The following is a 21458-nucleotide window of genomic DNA, read 5'->3' on the forward strand; positions in this document are numbered from 1 at the left end:
CTGAAATCAAAACTACTTTCACCTACTCCTTAACTCACAGCAGGCAGCTCCATATGTTTGATGTGACTTGTGTGCCTACGCACCAAAAAAAGCCATAAACAACTACACTTATTACTAAAACAATTTTAAAAAATGTAAAAGCAATGTAGATTTAGTTCACATAAAGACGCTAGTTTTAAACAGTCTCGTACCAACTAGTTGTTACAAGAAGCTAGTAAGGACTTGAAAACAAATCTTTTGATTTATGAATCGCTGGTCCAATCTGATCTGACTGAAATGACATGAAAGAAGAGGATTATTGGCTACTAAAAGAGTGGCAACCAGTGTGTAACAGGAATTATATGTATACAGACATTAGAGAAAACCTTGTATTAGAAGCTGAACTCGGGCCTGGTCCCAAAGAGAGTCCAAGAAGACAGAATGATTAACTTCATTAAACACAAGGTTAAGTCTAAAGGACTAAGACCAGTGATGAGTTTGGCTGATAGTGCTGAACAAATCTGTCTTGAAATTTTTGTTCTGGGTGGAATGAACATTCTCACTTTTGTAATGATCTCTGTCTGCCTGAAATGGTGTTCTGTCTAAAACAGACACAGATTACAGTACGGGACACATTCTTTTGTAAAAATTTGAAACGGGGCAGAAATTATTAAAGTCATCAGGGTCAAGTGTTAGTCCTTTCAGAATGGGTTCAATGGCAGCAAGTTCTTTGTATTACAAAGACACTGACTCCATTAAAATTGTCCTTCAGGTATCTGATAGGAAGAATATTCCGGGGACAGGATGAAGTTTTCATTTCCTGAATAATTTCAGACAACACTGCAGAGAGGGTGAACTTATCTAGAGAAAATGAGTGTGACATGCTGGCTGTAATTTGTTTTGAGGGTGAACTGATTTGATGTTTGATATCAGAGGTTCAGTGTGGAGAACTTTGTGCTGGTTTTAGTCACAATATTAAAAAGATTTACTCGTCCCCTTTTTCACAACTTTAACCAGCGGTCGTAACAATGTGTCACTCCACAGTTTCGTTATTGTTCCACTGTAGTTGAATGAAACCATCAATGATGTTACTTTGAAACTATGTTAAAGTCTTTCAAATCTAATCGAATACATGGATAAGGCAGTAATGGAATTTGAAAGCAATAAACTAAGTGGGCATCGGCAGCAAGGAAATCAACAGTGTGGACATGAGTGATAAGCAACTATATTTGCAATGTTTCCCTATCGTGCCATTCAGTGCTGTGTAGTTGGAGAAAGAGCATACAACACTATACTGAGTACAAACACAGCCCATAAAACTTTATGGCACCTTTTATAATCACTGCACCAGTTATAACAGCCATTCAGAGGACAGAGAGCAGCAGGGCCCTAATGAAAACCCCAGTCCAAAGACCAGAGACCCACTACAGTGCTTTCAGGTAACATTTTAATCTTACCTGAAAGCAACAAGCTGAGATTTGATTTGGACCCCGCAAAAGTATAAACAACAAAAATGAACATTGCAATGACTTGACCACATCTCATGAGATCTGAGTCTTAGACTGTATAAAAAAGACGGCCGTAGTCTCCATTTTTAGCACCTCGAGTTTTGTATTTTTGACCGTTTTGTTTTTCTTGAAGTCAAACAATAAAATATCTAGATAAAACTAAGGAATTGATCGACATTGCTAATGCAAGCACTGGATGATTGTTTTCGATAGCAAGGGCTGTAATTTACTTTAATATCAAACCTTATGCAGTGAAAACTTACAAAAAGTATACGCAACGCACCAGCACTACCTTGAGCCTCAATATGAAATTTTAAATAAGTGAGTAGACATCTCCTGTACAAAGCTTCTGCTTGGTTACAGGTTTTCTGATATAATGTTAAATGGAATCCAAGTGATACAGGATTTTTATGAACAATACCAATATTTCTGTCATTATCAGCTGATATTTTTCCTTTCAGACCTACAAAACATAAATAGATGTCCCCAATATTTGTTATGTGTAGTTATTTGGTCCATTGTGTTCTGCATGATTCTGCTCTGATGAGCTGGTGGTTAAGTCCAAGAAAACTCAACAGCCAGGCAGCACATGGTCGTGGTGTTCCAGACACACAGAAAGTGAATCAATTCTTTAAGGTTAAATGCTCAGAGGTGAACAGTTTTACTCTAAAGCCATGAAAGACAGAAGCATGATTTTAGCAGTGTCAGTATCAGCATGTTATTGCTGTTGTGACTCGTAAATATTTGTGACATTGGGGGCAAAGTATTGTTTTGTAACTTTTGGATAATAATTTAGTAAATGTACTTAAATTTCTTCACTGCCCTGTGGATGGTTCCACTGACTCAAAGTAAAGATGGCTGCTGTAGGAGGAGCTAGTGAAAGGGCAACAGACCCTTTGACTTTTTGTTTGATCAAACCTGCAGCACAGCAGGCGATAATGGTTTCATCAGCCCATCGTCAGCACTCTGGAGCTCAGTGCCTCTCAATATGTCTCTGTGCACTCACATGCTCATTCAATTCTCATTTGAATATGCCCACGCAGTTTCTCTGAATTGACTGTCAGTGTCACAGAGACTCGAAAACTTTACCCTCCCACTTCATTCACACACACACACACACACACACTTCTGCAAAATTGCAGAGATTTGGTCTTAATAGAGCAGCTAATCTATCTAAAAGCCCCTATTTCCTATGCAGAGACCCACCCCCTCTGCAAATGCAGAAACCTCCCCAACTTCCTGTGTTTTACATTTCACACCTGGAACAATGGTGTATCTTGGTGACATTCAGAGCGCCCTTGTGTTGTGTGACAAGCAGAATGATCGGTGAGACAGAGGAGCTGAAGTGCTGTAGTTGCGTCTACGTGTTTGTTTTGTCTCATAAACTCCAGGCACGTCTGGCCTCTGCTTGCATAATGCTACAGTAGGGCACTTCTTTCTACCCCACGGCAACAGTTGCTAGGGTTACCGACAGGTCGGCCACTATGGTGATGAGGATAAATGAGCTCAGGGCTTCCATCAGCCCTCAGGTCACATTCCCCCTGCCTTTCTTTATGTCTCTCTTTCTCTCTCACACACACATGTTGCGCTGCGTCCAGTCCTGTGAATGTAAATACCTGTACTCAAGCACACAACTAAACACACACATGCTTACACACCCCATAGTAGTGCACCCTTCCACTCGGCTGTAAGTTTCCTCTCAGCCAGACCTCTGTAGTGTTTTTGGTTTATCTCTGCAAAGCACAGGGTTGCTAGTTTGACTTCCGCTCGTCAAACCGTGCCTGCTGCGTCCGCCTGTCAGTTAAGAGCTGTGAGTTCTGAGCATGCCGCCAATCCATCATTATAATGATCATCTGCTCTGACATCTCATACATCACATCCCCCGCACTCATTAAATATACTGTAGTCGCTCCTTTAGTCATTCATCCCATTTCTGTCCATCTGTCTCGAGACAGCGGCGCAGTACAACACTTATGATGTGATGCATGGGCGATTATGTGTCATTTAGCCTTCTGTGCACAGATGTAGTGAAGGGGGCGCACTTGAAAAGTACAAGTGAATGTTTATGGAGGTAATAACCACCGAGGTCCATTGTTTGTCTCCCATTCGTTTACTTTTGTTTTCCTCTGTATTTGTGGCATACAGACTGTACAAAGTACACTGATTAGCTTTATTTTCTGTTCTGACTGTTGTTCTGTTGCTTCTCATCTACAGGATGATGGAGATGTGGAAGATGACATGACCATTAGAGAGGTAAGATGCACAACCAGTCCAAGCAATGAGAGCGTAAGAGATCAGCGTGTTAATTGTTTTGGCGAATTAAAAAATGGAGGCACTACAAAATTTTTCACTTCATTAGGGGTACTACACAGCCAGTGAAAACACAGGAGGAGGTTTGTCAAGATGGGAAAATAGTCCCTGATTATGTCATAGTAATATCATCAGGTTATCTCATCTTGCCTGCATAGGCTCCCTGAATTTTAAAGGTAGCCTGTTATTCTTTTCCTCATTTCCTGCCTGATATATACCATTCTAATAATGGGTATTTACATTTACCATGGCCAAAGTTTTTATAAAAGAGGTCAGTATATGTACAAGTAGTCCCCGTGGGCCCAAAGCTCAGCCTTCATACTGCTCTAAATGCTGTTTCAAACTCTTGGGTCTTTATGATGTCATTAAGAGGGGCTATTCCTATTATCTCCTCAGATATATTCTTAGATGCAAAGTGTAGCCAATCAGGAGAAAGTTGGCTTAAAGGGAGAGAGGCTTTGAAAGTGATTCATGCAGAGCAAAAGCATCAGAGAATAAAATGATAAGGTTAGAAATGAATATACTAGGTCCTCTTTAAAGATGCTGGTGGTCACAGGATGGTTTAAAAGCTCTTTCAGAATAAACCTAAAAGTCATCTGTAAAAAAAAGAAAAAGAAAAAAAAAAGTAAGTATTATCAAAATTAGCATTGAATAGTCTTTAATAATGATGATAGAATTCATTCTAAGTGAAGTAAAGGAAAGGCATTTTGTTCCAACTCCGTCCAAATTCCATTCCAATACCAAAGCACCCAGTTCATTTAGCTCTTAAGTACTGTCGAATGAGTCACCAAACTGTATCAAAGTCAGAACTAGTGTAGTCTCTGTTACTTCTATTTGCAGTAAGTTATATTTGGAGACCTGCCTATGTTCTGTGACCTCACCACCCTTCCATGTGGATACATAAAAAGCTGAAGAGCAGCAAGACCAATAACACACCAGAGCAAGCATAAATGAACAGATTTAGCATTTATCAATTCAGAAATGACATGCAAAAGAGAAGCTGGGCTGAAGGTGGGTTTCAAAGCAGCTTGCACTTGCACAACAGCTATGGGCAGGTTAACTTTTAGGAGCGTGGCTCTTACAAGCTAGCCAATCAGACAAGTTGAAGAATGTAACATAAGCCATCAGACAATTTCAACCCACCTTGAGATTAGCTAGTTAAGGCAGGCAGCCATGGCCTGCCTGTACTAACGCCATGCTATGTTGTTTTCAGTTTGAAAGCGGTTCAGTTTTCTGCCACACTTGGACATTGTACTGTTTAGCATAATCTTTTGGGGTTTTTTAAACTATTTTCAGGGGAGGAATAACCTTTAGTGATGCGAGGGCACGTGAGATTTTAGACTCAGTAAACTACAGTATGTTTTTAATGAAGATGCTGTGGTATAACTTTGGCTTTGACTACACAGACAGCACTGAATCTGTTGAGCTGTCAAGTGCATTTGGTTTTGTTGGTCTTAGAAATCTATGTTTTTCTAACTGCAACTTCAGCCTCCACTTTGGTGACATCACAGCCTGACAGTCTTGGCTTTCTAGCTTTTCTCAATATCCCCAGATGGGCCGATTACCCTGGAGTCTTATATTTTTGGATATGACATCATTCATAATTCATCCATCAACAGCACCTCTCATTTCCTCTCTGTCAGCCACACATTCCTCACACTTTGCCTCTCCAGCCCCTCCCCAACTTATCGTTCACCTCTCCTACATCTGCCATGTCACTGCTTCTTCTGTACGTCTCCCTTCCTTTTTCGCCACTCACCTTTCCCTTCATCTGGTGTTGTAGGTCTCGTTATGATTTATAGAGTCATTCAGTGTGGTGCCTGGTCCATCGATTGTCTGTTAGAGGGATGTGATTTGTCAGGAAGGATTATTTTACACTTTGCCTTCTGATTAGTGACTGACACTGCATATAAAGACATTACACTGTACACTTTAGCCTGTCACTCACATATAGATAGTCAAAAGAAAAGTGTTGCACTGTAAGTTAATTGTTAATTAAAAACAAGCCTGTGTCATCTGAACTTAACATAATAAAGTTCACTAAAGTTCATTAACTGATCAGTAGTGTACAGGCTGGTGAAAATCATATATTGCTGCAAACTTTCACTGATCCTCTATGTGACTTGCAGATTGCAGAGTGGGAAGAGAGGCAGCTTGATGAGCAGGTCAACTTCAACAACTGCAAGATCGACCCCGCCCCGTTCCAGCTGGTGGAGCGCACGTCACTGCATAAGGTCTGATTTGTAGATATAACTGTGTTCAGCCTCTGTGTGAAACTAATATCCCTGCTACTAGGAAACTGTTTTTCCCGTTTATGTAAGTTGTGTGTAAATGGCAGTTAGTTTGTATTTAAACCTTCCAAAAATAAAGCATTCAAGACTGATTAACATAAGACGAGAAAGGTAAAACTTCACAGGCAGATCTTTTGTCTAGCATTAATGCAGCCTTCTTTATAGACATGACCCTCAGACAAAGAAATGGATGCTTATTTTTAACTGTGTGCTAACAGGAAGCTCTTGTCCCTAAAGCATGGCACATCCATAGTTCCCAAAAGAAATTAAGAAATTAGCTTTGCCTGTATGTTGTATTGTGTTTGTGTCTTGCATGTGAAACATTGAATTAGATTACAATTCACATTTTTGTTGGTCAGACCACAGGACAGTCCGTTTTTGACTGAACAAACTGAAACAAGCTGCCTTTATACAATCCAGTGTTCAGTTATGATCTGGAAAATTAGCTTCACAAGTTGTCGCATATGGCATATAGATAATGCCTCTATTGCATATTAAAAAAATTCAGAATCTGTAATGCAAAAATTATTTTCAGTTGAGGAAGTTTCATAATCATAATATATAAAATGTGAAAAATTGCATCAAATTCAAAACAACCGATTAAAAAAGACAGCTACATTTTCACACCTGACACGTTATCATCATAATATTTTTATGAAACACAGACTTTATTTCAGTGCTTTTGTAAAACAGAAAACCATAAAATCTGACCTGATGTCTGTTATGTACTGATTCATGAAATATGGAGTCAATGTGAGGCCAGTTTCATTCTCCTGATACACACAAAAGCACTTTATTACAATTTTGGTTCTACTACCTCACGCCAAAGTTCTTCCCCACCGAGTGACTCAGCGTAAAGAACTTGAATTGATTTCGTTTACATACTGCAACACACACACACACACACACACACACACACACACACACACACACACACACACACACACGCCCATTCAGCTATCTTAGTGAGGACCTTCATTGACATAATGGTTTCCCTAGACCCTGACCCTAACCATTACAAATGAATAACCCTTACCCTAAACCTAACCATAACTTAATTGTAAGATTTCGGTCCTCACAAATATAGCTAGACAGGAACAAACACACACACAAAAAACCTACTCTAAAATCAGCACACCCAGCAAACCCACATTTCAGTGTGGAAATTCTCTCTTCTTACAAAGCATCCACACACAAACCAGCTGTGGCCGTTGCCTCTCTCGTTCTGTCTCTCCCACTCTTTCTCATACACACACACACACACACACACACACACACACACACACACACCCCCTTTGGGTTCTGTGTGAGTACTCTTTAAACATTTAAGAGAGGGATCCTGCACCAATCTATCTCTCTCCTCTCTCCACTGCTCACTGCCAAAAGCCAATACCACGCACAATCTCCTTCAGCATATTAAACACTGCCACTGCTGATGCTGTACACAGACGTGAAAGTGTGTGTGTGTGTATGTGAAGCTATTCACTCTCCGGCTTCCATTTATCCCAAGCTGTTTACTGTTGCTGTTGTTTGTCTGCAGACCATTTTGTAATGGACTGTTTCTTGGAATATTTACATGACAATATAGACCTCAAGTCTTCAACTGTCTGGGATTTGGTCCGCTGTCAGTTCATTTGAGGTATCAGTTTACAGATCTCAAAGCGTCAGAATTTTCAGAATTTCAACATTTTTTTTGAAAGAAGGGAACTTATGAAGCCTGCTCTCTGTTCATAGTTTGATTAAGAAATTGCTGAAAAAAGCACCAACTCTACTTACTGGAGGCTTGATCTGTTTGCTGTTTTGACAGCACTAATGTCCAAAGTTCATTCTATAAGTCAGCATAGCCACTTTCTGTGTTGCAGTTTGTAACGTATCATTTATTGTCTCTCGAATTTACTTAAAAAAAATGTCCCAGACTGAAGAATTTGCTGTCCTTACTATCATCACACATCTTGCGGACATTTTTAACGATTAGAAGTTGTTTTGGGGACAAAATGCTGAATAGATTTCCAATAATAAAAAAAAAATCTTGTTTTATTTTGGCCGCAAACTACAAAAAAGATTTTAAAATGACTTTCTGAAAAGGGACAATAAGTGGATTAGATGAACACTGGTTGGCATTGGTGGGTCAGATATTGACCGTATTACCTGAGTAACTTGGGATCAACTGGAAATATCATTTTTGGGGGAAAAAACAGACTTTCTTCTCTAATAAATATTAAGTGAGAAATGATGAGTTACATAATCATATAGCAAATATCACTGGATTACTGAATGTAACCCAGGAAATCTGAAAATGTCTGTGTTTAATGGTTTGAAACTGAAAGATTTTATACAAGCGTATGTACTACAGTACTTCCTACTCGCACTGTTTCATATGGGTACCATGAAATGAAGCTTCCAGTAGAGTAGACTATGTTGTCCTCATTCTCCGATATGCACATTGATCTTTCACTTTTCTTTGCACTGATCTTTGGGAGTAGTGAACCCTCTTGAACTGACCATTACACAAATTCTTCAAGGCAAATTCATTTGTCTTAAATGAGTACCAAAGTTTTTAGACATGCGGATTGACTTGCATTAGGTATAACAGTGGAACACAGGAATGGTGGTTACTGAAACGTCTGTATCCCAGTGTGTATGTCATTTGCAATCAATTAAACTTTACATAAGATTATGGGACCTTTGTTAGAAATAGTCAATGTTTGTGACATCTAGGGATGGGTATCGAAACCCGGTTCTTGTTGAGAACCGGTTTCCACTGTTTCAATTGCTTGGAATTGTTTGCCATTTTTGCAAACGATTCCCTTATTGATTCCAGTCGCCCCGAATGACGTCACCACGTTGCGGAGCGTCATTTACCTGGCAGGAAACATGGCGGCTCAAACGCTCAAAAGTTTGGTTATACTTTACGAGAACGGATGACAACAGGGCAACTTGCAATACTTGCAAAGTAGATATTTAATTTAAGGGAGGAAACACTACGAATATCCAAAAGCATTTGCTCACAAAACACACGATAACCTTAAATGAATGTCGTGTTTTTAATTCCGCTCTGGACTCAACCCAGCAGCAGCGGTAACGTTTGCACGTCCTCTCCCGTTAATGCGGCAGGTAAATAATCAACTAACAGTGCATATTATGTTAGCGCGATCTGCCTTATTACAAAACCTGCCATTACTGTGCATTTAGGTGACCATGATGAGAGAGACAGACATAGTCTGGCTGGCTCAGATGCTGGCAGTTCTCGCTGCAGTCTACCGGTAGCGTCTCCTTTCAGGCCAGGATAGACGAATGTCACCGAGCAGTGACTAAGTTTGTGGTAAAAGGTTTGCACCCATTTGCCACAGCAGATGCCCCCGATTTTTGGTAAGTGAATGTGTTTAATTGTAGGCAGGGACATTACTGGATATTCTTGTGTAATTGCTACAGAATAATTTATGTTATACTTTGTTATTGCTACAGAAGAATATTTATTTTATTGTTTTACATTTACAATTTTTTTTCCTGGGGACCCTGTGACACCCCATTGAAGAGCCATAGGCTGTGGATCTCTTAAGATCTCACTGTTGGGTTTGTAAGGCCATGTTACTCCTAAATTTCTATCTTGTTCAAAGAGAAGATATAAAAGTTCTAAGCTAATCGACCTTAGTGTTCTCCTTTTTTTAAAAAGAATCGATAAGAGAATCGATAAAGAATCGAATCGTTAAACAGAATCGAAAATGGAATCGGAATCGTGACAATCTTATCAATACCCATCCCTGGTGACATTACACCATCATTCAAAAATGTACTAATGTTGTTAGTTAATTAATTACCAATATTTTTACCTGGTATTTGCAGAGCACTTTTCTGCATTTACTGAGCAAGTAAATACTCTATGCCACGAGTTACATCATGCAGCATGTTATCGCTCGAAGGGATGCATCCGTGGCAAATTAGATGTTCATTTAGGGAAATCAAATCACTTTTTTATTGTCACATCACATGTGCAGGTACACTGGTACAGTACATGTGAGTGAAATTCTTGATTTCAACATGCAGAGTGTAGAAGCTGGGCGTGAAACCTCCAACCTTCTGATTAATAGACTACTCATTCTGTGGTCTGAGCCACAGCATAGATCGGTGGTTGAAATTCTGACCAATGTGCGACTCTTGCATCTTCGCCATGTTGGGACCACATTTGTCATGATTCCTGTTCAGCTGTGCAGCAGGTTACACTTCTGATTAAAGAGGATGAACACCAGATGTGACTCTTTTGGCATGCTGGAGGCTTCTAATCAAATTACTTTGCTGTTGATCAATTGATTGCGAAATGCTATTTGCAGCACTTTTAATCAGTGAGCGACAATTTAAATAGAAGTGAATGGGTTGACGTAGGATTGAGCTGATCTTGAGGAAGCGCTTTCACATATTACATTACGTCGGGCGCAGCCTGAAAACATTAAACAATCTTCTCCTTGGCACAGCTTCTGTTTACCTGGTACACTGGGATCCATTTCAAACATCCCAAGTGCCCATTCTGGCTTAGGAGAAAGTTCCATTAAATGCTAAAAGGGCCTAGTACAAAAAGTTCAGCTGGCATTAATCCTGCACCCTTCCTCATCTACTCACTGAAGTTTTTTTGACCTCACACTCTTTGCTTTTAGCTGCACACAGACGCACTCCTCCACTGTAACTCTAGTACTGCAGATAAGATGCAATGAAATTTTAATGATCCCCTTGGGGAAAGCAAGTCATTGCTTGAGCAAATACAGTACTAACAGGGCAGAGTGTGTAAATAGAGCAAAATAGCATCATGGAAACATATAAAACCAACATTTCATGGAATATTAAAGTTGAAAAGCAAAGTAGAAATGTAAGAATAATGATACTAATAGAGAATAATGAAAACCTTTTATATTTTACTATTAAATACATTTTTTATCTTGCATCATAACTTCAATTCAGTTTTATTTATATAGTGCCATAACACAACAATGGTTACCTCAAGGTGCTAACAATAAATGATACAGAGAGAAAATGTCCAACCAGTTTGTACCCATTATCTATAATTTATGGAAGCTTGTTTCCACAACTGACAAAAGCAACATTTTTTGACATCCATAAGTCAGCATTTTGGGATGTTATCTTAAGATTTTTCATCTGAGCATCTCAAAATTTTGACTTAAACTCAAATGTGCAAGAAAAAACTTAAGTTTGAAAATCAACTATTGAATCAACTTTCAGTAATTAAGAGATCCGTGTTCTAGACTACAAACTTCAGCATGGGAGCCGTGTCTGATAAAATCCTCTCCTTATAGATCTGCATTGGTCTCCCCTGGCTCTCAAGGGGGAAAATTGCTAAGAATTTTTTGAGCTCTCCACAAAGGTTATAATCGCAAAGGTTGTATGAAAACTTCTGTGAAGTTTGTAAAACACGTTTGCATCTACTGCTCAGTTGCGTACAGCTGGAACCACTGCAAATCAAGAGGAATGTGGTACTGGGACACGTGTACCTTATGTGTGCCAGTACCAAACCATTGCCTTGAACCTTTCCTGATAGCTCTGTAGTCAAGTTAATAAAGAATTTTCCATCTACAGTCTAATCTGTTCCCTCCTGTTGTTTTCATCAGAGTAAACAGCATACTACTTAGTTCTTATGATACAAGCAGGTTTTTACCACTTCCATTTTTAAGCATCTCATGCCCCCCTCCTATATTTCCCAAAGTGATAATATCCCACTTAGCTGAACATTTGATTAGTTGAATGGATCCGGTGTGAATGCAGGTATTATTGTTGGATAATTGTCAACAGTGGTGCGTTCCCCAAACTGAGCTTCATATTCTATTTTGAGTAAGATGCCAGCAGAGCTGGTTTCTACTAACAATGCTCCACCTGTGTTTTTTTTTCTGCAGACCCACACCATCTTCTCCCTGCTTGGCCTCGACCACGCCTACGTCACCAGCATTGGACGCCTTATCGGGGTGGTTTCCCTTAAAGAAGTAAGCGTCTCTTTAAGTTTCCCTTTGGGCCGTATGTTCATGCTGTGCAGCTTTAATTGCTTTATTAGCTTGATAATAATAATAATAATAATACATTTTATTTATAGAAATCTTTAAAGGCCTTCAGGGTCACCTTACATTAATATAGCAAAATAAAACATATACACAAATAAAGTAAACAAATAAAATGATAACTATAAAACTAATCAGGTAACAAAAGACCAAGTTATAGTGGCAGCATGAGTTCTGAACAGATGGGTTTTCAGACCTGATTTAAAAGTAGAAAGAGAATTCGTAGTTTGGAGATCTGGTGGAAGTAGATTCCAAAGTCTTGGCGCAGGACAACTAAAAGCTCTGAGACCCGTGGCAGTCAGGTGAGCACATGGAACAGACAGAGGTGAGTACGTATGGAGAAGATCAGATAAAGACGGAGGAGCGAGGTTACGAAGGGCTTTGAAAGTGAGAAGGAGGATCTTGAAATTGATATGTAGGTGAACTTGAAGCCAATGGAGCTGTTTTAGAGCTGATGTTAAATGTTAAGTGGTTCTGGTTCTGGATATAATACAAGCAGCTAAATTCTGAACCAAGTGCAATTTATGGAGATATTTATGAGGTAGGCCATAGAGAAGAGAATTAAGAGCATTGACAGGTATGGCTGTACTGTTTAGAGTAAGTGAAGGACAAAGGCAATTAATAGTGTGAAGATGAAAATGAGTAGACCGAGTGATATTATTTATATGCGCTGTGGAACAGAGAGTACTGTCAAGAATGACACCCGGGCTCTTAACCTGTGGGGAAGGTGTGACAACAGAGTTATCAATAGATGAAAAACCCTTGGATTTAATTTCATGGTTTCATCCCTCCTGAACTTAAAATACATTAGAATCCATTTTTTCTGTTCATTTCTTTGACACCCAGCATCATGTGAAAAGTCATGACTGTCGTCATTTCCACAGACGGTATGTTCACCGCTTTTAATAACTGTAAAGTCACTGTCAATATCATCAGGAGTGCTGTCACCGTGCTGTACACACACAAATGATGACATTCAGTCATCATTAATGATTCCTCCTCCTTCTGTCTGTTATGTACTGTGACAGACTAAAGGCTGCTTAATATTGCTGTCTCTATCTATTGTCATTCTGTCTGTTCTCTGCCCCCTCTCCTGCTCCCTCTCTTTCCATCTCTCCTGCCTCATAAACAACTGAAAACGCTTCACTCTTTGTGAATTGGCCAGGAAGTGGAGAGAGGATTGTTGCTAAGTGCAGTGCTGCTTGCCTGTCCCTGACATTTAGGATTTTTTGTTCTGTGTACCAGCCTTCCCATTCTGCCTGTCTGTCACACAAACACACGGTTACATCACAGTGTCTCTGCTACATATGGACGACAACTATTTCAGGGATGTCTTTGTGCGTTTCATAGTTTTATTTCAGATCCAGAACACACGTACAGGACTCTTTTCAATGCTGCCACGTGACCTGTAGCACCCAAATCTTTCCCCCTATAAGCCAAATGACAAACTTGGTCTGGCCAAACAGAAAATGTAATAATACACAGACAGCAGAGAGATTCAATAGATTGTAGAGAACCATAACAAACTTTCACACGCCTGCAGACTGAATTATGAACCCAATACGATCAGATTATTTTTAAAAAACATGTTAATGTTTCTCTGGACCAAAACAGTTCATCTTGTGCATTTCCATTAAGACAGAGAAAATGTTAGCTAGCGAGAAAGCAAGTCAAAGCAGTTAGCATAAAGATTTATAAGCTAAGTCCTACATCCATAATTTTGTTAATAACATCAATAATAAATAATAGAGGATGTTAAACACTATGATTCCTATATAAAAGGAAACCTGTTTTTTTTTTTTAAACCTACTACTGATAACCTCTTAGGTACTAGTTGAGTTTAACCAGAGTTATTCTGTACAGTGTGAAGCATAGAGTAGGATTGAGAATATTTATGAACTTCAGATAAACAAGCTCAAAACTTTAGCATATAAATAAATTTAAAAGGATATTGTAATGTACGTTTTCAATTAAATTAATATGTGCAAAATATCTGTCTGTTGTTGCAAACAACAACATGAAATATTAAAAATATAAATGTAAAATTCTGTCACTTTCAAAATATACGTAATTAAATATTCTGCTACAGTCTGCTTTGATGACAGATTGGGAAAATTGATTGCCCACCCCTCATTTTCTGAGAGCAGCAGCAGACTGTTGGAGTTTGAGAGTCAGTCAATATCTTAAAATGACTCATCTCTGTAACGTGTTCTACATCATCGTGGAGCTCGTGGCTTCTCCATCAGTTGCAAAGCCAGCAAACTGCGCCGATAACATTTGATCAATCACCGCCTCATATCAAAGCAGCCTAAGAATGCGTAAGTGCAGTTTAACAAGGTGAAAGAAGAAGTGTTTGTAGGTAGTGTAGATGATCAGGCATGTGACTGGGAGTAAGAATATTTCTACGAGTTTAGTGTGAGTGTCCTGCAAAAACTTTCACTGAATCCATTTCATTTGCCTTTTGTTAAGCTAGCAGTAGGTTTTACCTTGAAACGGCAGTGCTTGGCTGTCCCAGGCTCTCCCTGCAGTGTTATCTCTACTGTCACAGGATTGCAAGCACTCAGAGTTAAATTCAGTTTCTGATGTGATATCATTTGCACTGTAGACTGTTTCAAGATGGAGCACTATGTGAGACGGGGGATACATATTTAGCAAAGGCAGGGATATGTATGCCAGAGGGGGGAGGGAAAGCCAACCTGCTCACCCATCAAATCAGACCCTAAATGAATATTATAAGTTGTAGAGCCATTTCTTTCTCTGCCTTATCAAACTTTTTGTTAGTGCCATTTTGTTTGACCAGATAAAGACCTCTCAGGTAATACCTAAAATAGTCTCTGACAATCATTGGTTTTATGTAATACAATGTTTTCCTGAAGATTTGTGACTGCAGAAGCATTTTTGTCAATTACTGCTGTGTGTGTGGCAAGCATTATAATCAGGGGTGCACATAAGTGGTCCGCAGGTGCGCCTTCGCTGTCAAAATAAAAAACGCGCACCAGATAAGAAGTTGCAACGCGTGTTTGCGTACATAAGATTTTCTGGAGGAGGATAGACGTTTGTTTAGAACTCTTAAAGATGTCGAAGAAGCAAGCTCCTTCAAGCAGTTACTTTGGTGTTCCTCCACCTCCAAAGAAATGTCAGAAGGAGTCCGAACCGCAAAAGAAGCGCGTATTCTCGGAAAAGTGTTTGCAGGAGGTGAGCTGGCTTCAAACAAATGATGAACGCACAGAGGTGTGGTGCATATGCCGTGAAAATCCACTCTAGCGGACAAAAACAGTGCCTTTTATATGTACGCAAACGCGCGTTGCAACTTCTTATCTGGTGCGCGACTTTTATTTTGACAGCGAATGCGCACCTGCGGACCCCTTATGTGCACCCCTGATTATAATCATTATTCTGTTAATTTTTTAATCAAACAGTAGCAGAAGTCTCCAGTGTCCTCTGTTCTCTTTATTACACTTTGGAAACGAGATTTCAGTCCAAAATAGGAAACAACCCGAGTACCTTTCCATCAGAAGTACTGATATAATCTTGCAATGCAGAGCAAGACCACTGTGGTCAAAATTTAAAGCTATATTCAGCACAGTCTAATGATAAAAGTGGGAGGGAGGGGGGACTCAAACACCAAACCCAAAGAGTGTATCTTTAATGTACACTATTCTCCCACAAAGTAATCCTTAAAAGAAATTGATATATTTTTTAAAGGATTTTAAAGGTTTCCAAATCATGTTTTTTGTTTTTTAAAAAAGAGAGAATTTAAACCCAAGTTATATATTTTGCTTTTATTGAGGATGTTTAATTAGCATAGAAAAGTTAAAATATATTGATATAAAATTATTATTAAAAAGTGTGTTTTTCAGTGTATTACTGTACTGGTACAGTAGAAAGCAACACATGATATAAAGTTCTTGTAATGAGGGTGATGGTGTATGAATTTTGATGTATGATACAATTCCTTAATGCTACAATCATATAAAATTCTGCACGCTTCTTTTGCGCTGACATATTTCTTACTGTTACAATTTAGAAATTGTTTGTGTACTACTGAGTTGGACATTCCCCTTTTTTTTTGTTTTTGTTTTTGTTTTTTGAAAATTGATTTTCCCTCAACCCAGCTGCCAGAGGTTTCTTTCTCCCCACTGTTGCCACTTTTGGTATGGCTCTCTAATGTTTAAGGATCTTTACTTTATGATATACTAAAGTCTCCTTACAGGACTATAGTTATGACCTGGTGATAAATAATAAAATTGCTTTTGAATTGGGTGTAGTAGTGCTGTCCAGATTGTTGAAACTGGGAGCCTTAAATTGTGCTGTGAAGTTGTGGTGTCACACACTTCTTGCTTCCATTCTAACTACCTTATCTTTCTTCAACCAGCTCCGTAAAGCAATTGAGGGCTCAGTGACTGTGAAAGGTGTGAAGGTGCGCCCCCCTCTGGCCAGTTTCCGGGACAGCGGCACAAGCAGCAGCGAGAACGAAACCACCGAGCTCCACAAGCTGTGGGACCGCCACAAGAGCATGTCGCTGCCACGCGAAAGCACCCCCTCCGAGTCCGAAGAGAAGTCCCAGTAAGGGAAAAGGTGAGGAGGAGGAGGAGAGAGGAGGAAGATGAAGCATTGAGGTCTTTAATCTCCCAAAGCTACAAACATGCAACAATCCTCAGGGCTCAGGATCAATATTTAATTCTGGAAAGAGTTCTACTGCTAGGCCAGCTTCCTCTTCATCTCTCGCCTCATCTGCTCCTCTCCCTCCTTCTCCGCTAACTTCCGTTCTTCCCGGACCACCCAGTGCTTTCTCCAGGAGCCTTGCACTGACCCAGAGAGACACTCCACCAGAGGAGTGGAACAAAACCTGTGCCCTGCTCTACATTTACCCTTGGGAACCCACAGCAGAGCCAGTGTGGATTAGGGTTACTGGGACTGGGTTAAAATGAAAAGGGATTCTTTCTTTTTTTTCTCTCTCTCTTTTTTTTTTAGCAGACTTTGTTTAGCTTGTGTGTCTTTTGATTTGGGATCAAAGTTTCAACCTGCAGACGTAATCCTTTGAATGAGTCTTCCACTTAAAGTAGAGAAATTCAGCAGTGGTGACAAGGAAGACTACTGTAATGTGTGCATGTGTCTTTTGAAAGCGTGTGTGAGTGAAATGAGACAATGTGTGTGCGCATGAAGAGGGAGGTAGCAAAACGACTATATCCTATAGGATTTTTCTTTTTAATTATTACGTCTCAAGAACACATGTCAGACTACTTTGTTTTCCTCATTTAACTGACTGATCAGGTGGTCTGGGTTTGACTGGAATTTGCCATTTCTTTATAAATTACACCACAGTTTGTCCAGTAGTGGACTCATAAGGGGAGAGATCCCTTAGCTTTTCTGTGTTTTCTTATTTCCATTCCCCCTCTTTGCCTCTTCACTTCGAGTCTTAATGGTCAGGTTGAGAGCAGAGCCTATGCAAGCAGACTTGCCTGTTGGCAGCGACTGAGGCACCTGTAGCCCTTTTCATAACGTCCTTTCATGCTGTAGCCGCAGCCTTCACACGCACATAGAAACACACACCAACATTTTTACGGTGATGCACTCGGCGAGTCAAGGTTTTCTGCTTATCTAAATATAGCTTTTAATAAGCGTTCCAGAGAGGGTTGGGGCGGATGGAGAGGGCAGGAAGCAAGTGAGGGAGGGAGGAAGAGCATGGAGCAAATGGATGGCTGAAAGAATGAAGCCATCATTACCTAACCAGCTGCTCTGTGCCCTCTCATCAATCTGCCTTTGAGTGCCATGTAAGTTTGTATCAGAGACATAACCCCAACAGATAAACGGCGGGGTGGTTCACAGGGTGAGGCGCACAGTGCAAGAGTGCCCAATGATGACGTGCGGGCATGTGGGAACCATGACAAACCAAGTAGTAGTAACATTATTTATTAGAAAGCATTAAAGAAAATCTATAAGTGACCAGCAGAGAGCATTCACAGATTTAGTTTAATCATTCATTCCAGTTAATTTACCAGTCCAATCACCAACTTCATCACCATTGGAGAAAGTTCCGAGTACTCGTCAGCTTACCTGATTCAAATTTGGCTGATCTCAACTTCAAGGTTATCTTCTCGGGCACCACTGGGCCGTTTTCACCAGCACAGTTCATATAGATTACCATGCCGAAGACGATGGTTCATTGACTTGAGACCTGCTGAACTTTAAAACGAGTTAGTTTGATCACACCTCGTGTTAAACCAGAAACCTGACGCGTCAATGTTTTAACTGCAGTGGGGTTTTAGATTTCTGTCATGACAGATAACGATAAAGTGCTTTGAGTTTAATAATTCATGTCTGCCATAATGCTCCAGGCTCGGCTGCTCATCAACAGTAAAACACTGATCTGGTTTGCCTAGCGTCTAACCATCTTTTCCCTATATTTGTTACTTATTTTTGACTACTGACAAACACATCTTTTAAAGACACGCTCCTTTTTTTCTTTCTTTTTTTTTTTTTTTTACTGACACTACTTCCTGCAGAATTGGCCCTGAATGCCTTAAAAATGCACTCACACACAGACACACACATATCCCTCCAAGTTCACTTCTGTGTGCGATGTGTTGCATGGATTTTAGTTTATCGGGTGGTGTCTTGTCTTGCTGCACCCAACCCCCCCATGAATTGAAAACGCACACAGTGACATAGCAGCATGCCTTTGCATGAGAGAGAGTGCATGTGGGGGGGAGTTTTCTATGAACGTAACGTACCAAAAAAACCCCAAAAAAGTCAAAAGCTTGACAGGAATGAATATGGATAGAGTGAATGAGGTTTGCCATCATGTGCCTGTGATTTTTGTTCTCTTCGATGGCATCTTCCACTCATCCAGCGAGCTTTATTCAGCCCCTGATTTTAACCCGGGATGGGGTGGGGGGGATTTTTGGGTTAGCACATTTCTACTTAAAGATTAATATATTTAATTTCATTCCTGTAATATAAAATCATAATTGAATGTCTTAACCAGTCATGACTTGTTGGAAGGAAATTTGGGGCTTGTTTTATATTTGTCGCATTATGTTGATTTTTAAAGTTAAAGTTTCTTTTTGTTTTCTTCCTTTTTTCTAATGCAAATTTTAACGTGATGTTGGATATATTTGTATTATTATAGACTTTTTTGTCTTTTTTTTGTAAAATGCAAATAACACTAACTGGGGGACTCCCGATGGCGCCTGCCCGATGGTGGGAAAAATGGAAGAAATGTAATCACAAAACCATGAGACGTTAATGTGGAAGCGACCAGCATGCGGTCCGCTGTTGACATGTTCATTTCACAAGTGCCTCCTCTTCTTTATCAGCGGGAATAAGCAATCGACACTCGGGGAGTGTGTGTGTGCGTGTACACAACCAGAGAACCTGCTCTGTACACACAAACAGACATGCAAATACAGTATGGGAGTGGGGTGGGTGAGGTTTCAGAGCATGTGAGTTCACTTATCTCCATGGAAACCTGCCCCACCACCCCCATTACAGCTCACCCGGGTGGGGGGGACAAGTGACCGACATCCACTGATTTGGTTCTTTTCATTTGTTTGTGCTTTTCATCGATTTTCATTATTCCAGCTCCTGCCGCAGCCTTCCTCGTCTCCGCCGACATTTTCACTGCGTTTCATCTCATTTTGCTAGCAGGCGGACCCAGGCCCAGCTACATGCATATTTATTAGCCAGTGCTAATCAGAGTACAAGTAGTACTTTTCTTTTTTCTCCCCTCCTCATTTTGTGTTTTGTTTTTTGTTTTTTTATGGTTGATCTACTTGTGGTTAATCAATTTGTGCAATAACAGTGGTTCATCTCACTTTGTAACCCAGTTTGAATCAAAGGCGTGAATGCGGTATAACCTTATTTTTGTAAAGAAACCTGAAAAGTGTAAAAACATGTATGTGTAGGCAGAGAAGCTACTCTCGCACGGGAGCTACTGTGTGATGAAGCGACGATGGAATTAGGGGGGTTGTAACAATCCTGAAACCGACACAAAAATCCAGAATCTTCCATGTTCATGTACCATAATGCCACTGTGGAGCGGTTAACTTTTTAACATGCACTGAGTCACCGGGGACTTATCTATGTTTGGGTTTGGTTTCGTTTTAGCCACATGCTAAAAAAAGTAAAAGTTAAAAAGTTCCATTTCAAATGAGGCATTGAGGAATTGCCACTACAGTGTTTTTTAAAAAACCGTTTGCATTTGGGTGTTTCAAACAGGCAATAAGCTTTAAAAGAGGTGGATGTTAACCTAACCCTACATGATTCACCAGTGACCTGTGGATGTTGATGCCTGGTTAAAGGTGACTGCTGTAACATTAGGCATGAGAATAATGGACTTTTTGCTTCGGAGAACAAATAATGGTTTAAAGCAAAGGTTTCCCAGAAGCTGCCATGAAAGCTCACTAGAATCTGTGTTGAAATATTAAAGTAACTGTTCACACCTTTAGGTCTTAAAAGGAAAATGGGTTTGACACCTTATTTGGTTTTTTGGAAACCTTTACCTTAAACATTAGCTGCCACTGACATACAAGCGCCTACCCCAGATTTTCCCTGATAAAACAGGCTCTGGGGAAAGTTTTATTATGCGCCCCTCTATCCTCTCCTTCAGTCTGAGAGGCTTTGATAAGACCCCAATCCCCCATCAGCTGATGAGGGTAATCTTTTATCCACTCCTAAGGGACTGTAAATACTGGAGGCCTCCACTACGGCAAACCCCCGAGGGCCAAACCAGACCGAGCTGAACAAAATCCAGAGCTATTTTTCGCACCGAAAAAAAAAGAAACATTGTTTTTGTATATCAGTGATGAATAAATGAGATTTTAACAAACATGCCGATTTGTTGGAGACTTCTTTCTTTTTTCTGTCTTCTTTAATTTCTGCAGCTGCGCTTCTTTGCTGTCTGCTCTCTTTCCTCCCTTCAGCAGCAGCTGGAAGGCACCTGGAGTGTTGTTTTTGTCTTTGACTAATACTCCCAGTGGGGAGGCATACACACAGCGATGCCACTACGGTGTTCAATATGGTTCAGTCTGTCCCAAATCTTTTTAAAGCTCTGAGAGTTACAGGTTTCACGCAGCTTTGTCCAAACCCCTTTTGGTCAGCGGAGAGGTCCTCTAAGAACACTCACCTCCTGTCCTATGCACGCTTCTGTTCTAAAATCCAAACAATCCCAGTCTGCCTCACATTAATAGCCTCTCGTGGAAGAAAGAAACTTTTTATAATCCATATTTACATAGGTTTTCTGAATTAAACAAATACACATATTTTTGTTTGTCTCTACTAGCAACTTCAACACAAGAGCCAGAGTGAACTGC

The 21458-nt window shown here is 40.0% G+C and overlaps 1 protein-coding gene across 3 annotated transcripts in view; it reads left to right on the forward strand.

Moving 5' to 3' along the window:
• Positions 1–20965, forward strand: part of clcn2c (chloride channel 2c) — a 164666-nt gene extending 143701 nt beyond the window's left edge. For all 3 annotated transcript variants that reach the window (XM_063492667.1, XM_063492669.1, XM_063492668.1), the window contains 4 exons: positions 3702–3740; positions 5927–6031; positions 11986–12072; positions 16520–20965. In XM_063492667.1, the coding sequence (XP_063348737.1) occupies positions 3702–3740; positions 5927–6031; positions 11986–12072; positions 16520–16714 (426 nt within the window). In that variant the 3' untranslated portion in view covers positions 16715–20965. The remainder of the gene's footprint in view (positions 1–3701; positions 3741–5926; positions 6032–11985; positions 12073–16519) is intronic.
• The last annotated feature ends 493 nt before the right edge of the window (positions 20966–21458 follow it).

The sequence above is a fragment of the Pelmatolapia mariae genome, linkage group LG14, assembly GCF_036321145.2.
Source record: "Pelmatolapia mariae isolate MD_Pm_ZW linkage group LG14, Pm_UMD_F_2, whole genome shotgun sequence".
Classification (NCBI taxonomy): Eukaryota; Metazoa; Chordata; class Actinopteri; order Cichliformes; family Cichlidae; genus Pelmatolapia; species Pelmatolapia mariae.